This window comes from Saccostrea cucullata, unplaced genomic scaffold (assembly GCF_032062105.1).
Source record: "Saccostrea cucullata isolate Sc308-1 unplaced genomic scaffold, CSIRO_AGI_Scuc_v1 ctg9316, whole genome shotgun sequence".
Taxonomy (NCBI): Eukaryota; Metazoa; Mollusca; class Bivalvia; order Ostreida; family Ostreidae; genus Saccostrea; species Saccostrea cuccullata.
This window is the reverse complement of record NW_026925198.1, coordinates 17,097-25,641: the sequence shown is the minus strand read 5'-3', so window position 1 is coordinate 25,641 and position 8,545 is coordinate 17,097. Positions and strand designations below refer to the sequence as shown.

General features: G+C 35.2%; 2 protein-coding genes across 2 annotated transcripts; both read right to left on the bottom strand.

The window, feature by feature from the left end:
* Nucleotides 1-2,334: 2,334 nt before the first annotated feature.
* LOC134268327 (uncharacterized) lies at nt 2,335-4,272 on the bottom strand. Its single transcript, XM_062750573.1, has one exon. The coding sequence runs from the start codon at nt 4,270-4,272 to the stop codon at nt 2,335-2,337; it is 1,938 nt and encodes a 645-aa protein (XP_062606557.1).
* Nucleotides 4,273-5,670: 1,398 nt separating this feature from the next.
* Nucleotides 5,671-7,608, bottom strand: LOC134268326 (uncharacterized). Its single transcript, XM_062750572.1, has one exon. The coding sequence runs from the start codon at nt 7,606-7,608 to the stop codon at nt 5,671-5,673; it is 1,938 nt and encodes a 645-aa protein (XP_062606556.1).
* Nucleotides 7,609-8,545: the final 937 nt, after the last annotated feature.

Here is an 8,545-nt window from a genome sequence, read left to right as displayed (position 1 = left end):
CAACTTTTAGAATGAAGTCTGAACTGTCCCTAATATACGTGCTTAGTGTTTGCACGATGGGAGTCAAAAAGTAATCTACATACTGGCTAATGCGTTCTGTAGGTGAACCTATTTGTGAGATAATAGGTCGACCTGGTGGAATAATTGGTGAATTGCAGCTACCATTGTTTTTAATTTCATTAAAAGTTTCAATGTTGAGCTTGTGTATTTTAGGGAGCAAATATAATCTCCCTACCCTCGTATTTTTAACTTTCCGAAGAAAGTCATAGGTAATGTTGTCAAGTACACCCTTAGTATTCATCTCACACAATTTTTCTGTGATAGTATCTTTGAGATGATTTAGTTTGGGATTAGTAATTTTACAGTAGTATTTGCTATTTAACTGACGTTCACCTTCAAGGATATAATCAGTCTTTCTAGTGACAACGCACATGTTGTTTTTGTCAGCTTTTTTGATAATGATGTCTTTACGATCTTTTAGCCTTTTTAATGCTCGGCGTTCAGAAGTGCTTAAATTATCAGATGATTTGCGAACCTCCATAGATGACAATTCAAGTCTTGTTTTGTCAATATATGTTTGAACTGAATTGTTCATAATTTGCGGTTCAAAACCGCTTTTCATGCGGAAAGGATGTATATCATTGTCACTATCTGGATCATGAAACATGAATCTACATTTTAATTTTCTTGCAAATTCATTAAAATCTTTCATCACTTGTTGTTTGACTTTTTGTGAGACAGGTGAAGGTACAAATTTTAGACCTTTCGCCAAAAGTAAATACTCATCATCTGACAATTTGTCAGGTGTGAGATTAAACACATGATCTCGTGCTATTAGCACTTTATTCTTGTGTTCTCTAATTTTTCGAGCTTTAAAATTCATAGCTCTGTTTTTTTAGATTTAGATTTGGCGTTTCGATTGAAACGACGAGCCATTCTGCAAGTGAATGTGTACAAAATAATGAATGACAATAGATATACATGTATCCTTCAGAATGTAGGAGGAGTTATGGGCGATATCGCACCAATCAGATTGAAGCAGCCAAGATACCATTCTGACATGTCGAAAGAAAATGAAATAGATACCTTTCATAGTAAATTGGTTTACTAATCCCAATAAACAAAAGAATATAATTCATAGATTTGCACAAATGAAGTAAAATGAATCATAATTGAGATTCAATATAGAACAATGTCTATTTCAGAGTACACCATGTTTTTAATAGGGACGGAATTTTTGTCCTCTCTGTTGTACATGTTTCCCGCGTTTTTCTCTGTCCATCGGCTGTCTTTTAGGTAACCGGTCAGCTGGATTTCGTGTCGATCTAATGTTCATTTTGAACTCCATGAGATAACGATCAAATTTCTCTTTAAGTTCTCTAGTTCTGTCATTAAATTGTGTCTTGGCTAGACCAGCAGCAGAGGAAGATTTACCAATTGAATTTATGGTGTCCACTCGGATGTCTTTAAGCTGGTGGTTGGACTGACTAATTTTGTCGTCCAAGAACTCGATTGTCGATTTCAATGCCCTGTCTTTCAGGCACCGTGTTTCATTTTTAAACATTTCCTGGAACTCTTTATTAAGGATTTGATCTGCCAGGTTTGGGCGACACTCAATTTGCCACTTCATGTAGGGAGGTAATTTTCCTGATACAATGGCGTAGGAGATTCCCTCGCGCGCACTTGCAATATTGTGTCTTTTGCTCAATTCGGTCTCAAATTTATTTACTGCTTCCGACACAATGTCTGCCATTGCTCTTCCGGGTTTAAAATTGTCTTTTAAAGACGGTACATCCAAATTGGTCAGGTCTAGATCATAATTAAAATCATCTTCCTCTTCATCAGTTTCAGATTCAGTGGTCATTTTCTTTAGTTGTTCCTGGTTACAAGGAATATCATCCATTGGTGTCTCCATTTTTCTAAGTACTGTTTTCTTTAATGACAATTTGTGCATTTTGGAGTTCTCATACAAAGTTCAGACTAATGTATGGAATTTGATGGGTGTGTATTAATTGGTTTATGCCGAAACAAATGAATCAGCGAGATCAAATGAAAGGAAATACGGATCGCAGACAAAGTCGGCGATTCTCAGGAATTAGAGCCATTGGGACAAGGTCCCTCATATAAATTTTAAACAGGTGGCTCCCATCAGCCACGTACCTCCGATCACTTGACTCTACACTAATTTAGTGTTTCGGCGGTGTGACACGAGGTATATTTTTAAGAATTGATTTATGATGAAGAAATAATTTTCTTCATATTGCTGCAAATCCGCCTCATCAGGAGTTTATTTGCATTATGCATTTATGTATCTACACATAATATAAAATTAAATTATTTAATAGTTGAGGAGGTGAGAATATCACCTAAGTTTTTATTGCGTTTGTAGGACACAATAGGTAATTCTGAGAAGACTTTTTTACAGTCTTCATCCTTTGTAAGGATATGCCAATATTTTATTAGTTTTCTTTTTAAATGTCGTATACAGGGGTTGTATTTTGTGACAAAAACAAGAGGAATTCCTTTTTTCTTGATGTCACTTTTACTTTTTAGGGTTTTCTCTCTGCTATAATTAGCGAGTACATTTTGCATGTTAGACTTGATTTCAATTTTATCGTATCCTCTTTTTAAGAGATTAAACTCAAACTCACGCAGAATTTCAAGCAAAGTTATTTCATTGCTTGTATTTCTCATATGGCGTATTGTTTCACCTTTGATGAATCCTTTAAAAACCGAGGAGTTATGTGCACTATTCCGTTCCAAATATTGGAATGTGTTTGTTGGTTTAATGTAGGTTTTAAAATCCAGAATTTGATTGGTTTTAAATCTTTTTCCTTTGAACACTGTAGTGTCTAAGAAATTGATTTCTTGTGTGGAGATTTCATATGTGAATTTGAGTAGAGGATGGTGTGAATTGGCTATTTCAAATAGTTCATGGATGACCGCTTCCGATCCGTGGAAAATGATAAACCCGTCGTCGCGATAGCGACCATGATATATTAAATCATTCTTCCCTGTAAATTTATCGATGATTTCATCTGTGATTTGGTGAAGGCGAATGTCGCACAGAGATGGGGAACACTTAGAACCCATCGCACATCCTATTGTTTGTTTATACATAACAGAGTTAAATTCGAATATATTGTTTTCTAGTACAAGTCGTAAAAGAAAACAAAGATCAGCTGTAGGCGGAGCTGGTATAGTGTATTTTGCTTTGCTGAAGTTGGTATAGGCTACTTGAACAGCCGTAATTAGCTCCTCAAATTGCATATTTGTGTAGAGTGAAGTTACATCATAACTGACCAATAGGCAATTTTGCTGTGGTCTGAGTTGTTCAACTTTTAGAATGAAGTCTGAACTGTCCCTAATATACGTGCTTAGTGTTTGCACGATGGGAGTCAAAAAGTAATCTACATACTGGCTAATGCGTTCTGTAGGTGAACCTATTTGTGAGATAATAGGTCGACCTGGTGGAATAATTGGTGAATTGCAGCTACCATTGTTTTTAATTTCATTAAAAGTTTCAATGTTGAGCTTGTGTATTTTAGGGAGCAAATATAATCTCCCTACCCTCGTATTTTTAACTTTCCGAAGAAAGTCATAGGTAATGTTGTCAAGTACACCCTTAGTATTCATCTCACACAATTTTTCTGTGATAGTATCTTTGAGATGATTTAGTTTGGGATTAGTAATTTTACAGTAGTATTTGCTATTTAACTGACGTTCACCTTCAAGGATATAATCAGTCTTTCTAGTGACAACGCACATGTTGTTTTTGTCAGCTTTTTTGATAATGATGTCTTTACGATCTTTTAGCCTTTTTAATGCTCGGCGTTCAGAAGTGCTTAAATTATCAGATGATTTGCGAACCTCCATAGATGACAATTCAAGTCTTGTTTTGTCAATATATGTTTGAACTGAATTGTTCATAATTTGCGGTTCAAAACCGCTTTTCATGCGGAAAGGATGTATATCATTGTCACTATCTGGATCATGAAACATGAATCTACATTTTAATTTTCTTGCAAATTCATTAAAATCTTTCATCACTTGTTGTTTGACTTTTTGTGAGACAGGTGAAGGTACAAATTTTAGACCTTTCGCCAAAAGTAAATACTCATCATCTGACAATTTGTCAGGTGTGAGATTAAACACATGATCTCGTGCTATTAGCACTTTATTCTTGTGTTCTCTAATTTTTCGAGCTTTAAAATTCATAGCTCTGTTTTTTTTAGATTTAGATTTGGCGTTTCGATTGAAACGACGAGCCATTCTGCAAGTGAATGTGTACAAAATAATGAATGACAATAGATATACATGTATCCTTCAGAATGTAGGAGGAGTTATGGGCGATATCGCACCAATCAGATTGAAGCAGCCAAGATACCATTCTGACATGTCGAAAGAAAATGAAATAGATACCTTTCATAGTAAATTGGTTTACTAATCCCAATAAACAAAAGAATATAATTCATAGATTTGCACAAATGAAGTAAAATGAATCATAATTGAGATTCAATATAGAACAATGTCTATTTCAGAGTACACCATGTTTTTAATAGGGACGGAATTTTTGTCCTCTCTGTTGTACATGTTTCCCGCGTTTTTCTCTGTCCATCGGCTGTCTTTTAGGTAACCGGTCAGCTGGATTTCGTGTCGATCTAATGTTCATTTTGAACTCCATGAGATAACGATCAAATTTCTCTTTAAGTTCTCTAGTTCTGTCATTAAATTGTGTCTTGGCTAGACCAGCAGCAGAGGAAGATTTACCAATTGAATTTATGGTGTCCACTCGGATGTCTTTAAGCTGGTGGTTGGACTGACTAATTTTGTCGTCCAAGAACTCGATTGTCGATTTCAATGCCCTGTCTTTCAGGCACCGTGTTTCATTTTTAAACATTTCCTGGAACTCTTTATTAAGGATTTGATCTGCCAGGTTTGGGCGACACTCAATTTGCCACTTCATGTAGGGAGGTAATTTTCCTGATACAATGGCGTAGGAGATTCCCTCGCGCGCACTTGCAATATTGTGTCTTTTGCTCAATTCGGTCTCAAATTTATTTACTGCTTCCGACACAATGTCTGCCATTGCTCTTCCGGGTTTAAAATTGTCTTTTAAAGACGGTACATCCAAATTGGTCAGGTCTAGATCATAATTAAAATCATCTTCCTCTTCATCAGTTTCAGATTCAGTGGTCATTTTCTTTAGTTGTTCCTGGTTACAAGGAATATCATCCATTGGTGTCTCCATTTTTCTAAGTACTGTTTTCTTTAATGACAATTTGTGCATTTTGGAGTTCTCATACAAAGTTCAGACTAATGTATGGAATTTGATGGGTGTGTATTAATTGGTTTATGCCGAAACAAATGAATCAGCGAGATCAAATGAAAGGAAATACGGATCGCAGACAAAGTCGGCGATTCTCAGGAATTAGAGCCATTGGGACAAGGTCCCTCATATAAATTTTAAACAGGTGGCTCCCATCAGCCACGTACCTCCGATCACTTGACTCTACACTAATTTAGTGTTTCGGCGGTGTGACACGAGGTATATTTTTAAGAATTGATTTATGATGAAGAAATAATTTTCTTCATATTGCTGCAAATCCGCCTCATCAGGAGTTTATTTGCATTATGCATTTATGTATCTACACATAATATAAAATTAAATTATTTAATAGTTGAGGAGGTGAGAATATCACCTAAGTTTTTATTGCGTTTGTAGGACACAATAGGTAATTCTGAGAAGACTTTTTTACAGTCTTCATCCTTTGTAAGGATATGCCAATATTTTATTAGTTTTCTTTTTAAATGTCGTATACAGGGGTTGTATTTTGTGACAAAAACAAGAGGAATTCCTTTTTTCTTGATGTCACTTTTACTTTTTAGGGTTTTCTCTCTGCTATAATTAGCGAGTACATTTTGCATGTTAGACTTGATTTCAATTTTATCGTATCCTCTTTTTAAGAGATTAAACTCAAACTCACGCAGAATTTCAAGCAAAGTTATTTCATTGCTTGTATTTCTCATATGGCGTATTGTTTCACCTTTGATGAATCCTTTAAAAACCGAGGAGTTATGTGCACTATTCCGTTCCAAATATTGGAATGTGTTTGTTGGTTTAATGTAGGTTTTAAAATCCAGAATTTGATTGGTTTTAAATCTTTTTCCTTTGAACACTGTAGTGTCTAAGAAATTGATTTCTTGTGTGGAGATTTCATATGTGAATTTGAGTAGAGGATGGTGTGAATTGGCTATTTCAAATAGTTCATGGATGACCGCTTCCGATCCGTGGAAAATGATAAACCCGTCGTCGCGATAGCGACCATGATATATTAAATCATTCTTCCCTGTAAATTTATCGATGATTTCATCTGTGATTTGGTGAAGGCGAATGTCGCACAGAGATGGGGAACACTTAGAACCCATCGCACATCCTATTGTTTGTTTATACATAACAGAGTTAAATTCGAATATATTGTTTTCTAGTACAAGTCGTAAAAGAAAACAAAGATCAGCTGTAGGCGGAGCTGGTATAGTGTATTTTGCTTTGCTGAAGTTGGTATAGGCTACTTGAACAGCCGTAATTAGCTCCTCAAATTGCATATTTGTGTAGAGTGAAGTTACATCATAACTGACCAATAGGCAATTTTGCTGTGGTCTGAGTTGTTCAACTTTTAGAATGAAGTCTGAACTGTCCCTAATATACGTGCTTAGTGTTTGCACGATGGGAGTCAAAAAGTAATCTACATACTGGCTAATGCGTTCTGTAGGTGAACCTATTTGTGAGATAATAGGTCGACCTGGTGGAATAATTGGTGAATTGCAGCTACCATTGTTTTTAATTTCATTAAAAGTTTCAATGTTGAGCTTGTGTATTTTAGGGAGCAAATATAATCTCCCTACCCTCGTATTTTTAACTTTCCGAAGAAAGTCATAGGTAATGTTGTCAAGTACACCCTTAGTATTCATCTCACACAATTTTTCTGTGATAGTATCTTTGAGATGATTTAGTTTGGGATTAGTAATTTTACAGTAGTATTTGCTATTTAACTGACGTTCACCTTCAAGGATATAATCAGTCTTTCTAGTGACAACGCACATGTTGTTTTTGTCAGCTTTTTTGATAATGATGTCTTTACGATCTTTTAGCCTTTTTAATGCTCGGCGTTCAGAAGTGCTTAAATTATCAGATGATTTGCGAACCTCCATAGATGACAATTCAAGTCTTGTTTTGTCAATATATGTTTGAACTGAATTGTTCATAATTTGCGGTTCAAAACCGCTTTTCATGCGGAAAGGATGTATATCATTGTCACTATCTGGATCATGAAACATGAATCTACATTTTAATTTTCTTGCAAATTCATTAAAATCTTTCATCACTTGTTGTTTGACTTTTTGTGAGACAGGTGAAGGTACAAATTTTAGACCTTTCGCCAAAAGTAAATACTCATCATCTGACAATTTGTCAGGTGTGAGATTAAACACATGATCTCGTGCTATTAGCACTTTATTCTTGTGTTCTCTAATTTTTCGAGCTTTAAAATTCATAGCTCTGTTTTTTTTAGATTTAGATTTGGCGTTTCGATTGAAACGACGAGCCATTCTGCAAGTGAATGTGTACAAAATAATGAATGACAATAGATATACATGTATCCTTCAGAATGTAGGAGGAGTTATGGGCGATATCGCACCAATCAGATTGAAGCAGCCAAGATACCATTCTGACATGTCGAAAGAAAATGAAATAGATACCTTTCATAGTAAATTGGTTTACTAATCCCAATAAACAAAAGAATATAATTCGTAGATTTGCACAAATGAAGTAAAATGAATCATAATTGAGATTCAATATAGAACAATGTCTATTTCAGAGTACACCATGTTTTTAATAGGGACGGAATTTTTGTCCTCTCTGTTGTACATGTTTCCCGCGTTTTTCTCTGTCCATCGGCTGTCTTTTAGGTAACCGGTCAGCTGGATTTCGTGTCGATCTAATGTTCATTTTGAACTCCATGAGATAACGATCAAATTTCTCTTTAAGTTCTCTAGTTCTGTCATTAAATTGTGTCTTGGCTAGACCAGCAGCAGAGGAAGATTTACCAATTGAATTTATGGTGTCCATAAATTTCAAAGAAAGTGACTCTCATCAGCCACGAACCTCAAATCACTTGACTCGACACTAATCTAGTGTTTCGGCGGTGTGATATATACGAGGTTTAAGATTTTGATAGTATATTAATTAGCTGCAAGTCCGCCATCATCAGGAGCCTATTTGCACATCTGTTATACAGATTATTAAATTAGTTAGGAGAGGAGCATATTACTCAGATTTTTAATGTGTTTAATGACACAATATGATTTTCTTGGAGGATTGTATTGCAATCCTTATATTTTTTTGAATATGCTGGTATTTTAATAATTTTATACATACATATGCTGTTGATACGGCTTTTAGGGAAATTCTCAGTCTAAGCCGAGCCCACAACAGACCAAATTTATTTACTCAGATTTAATATATTTGAATTTTCAAATATATACA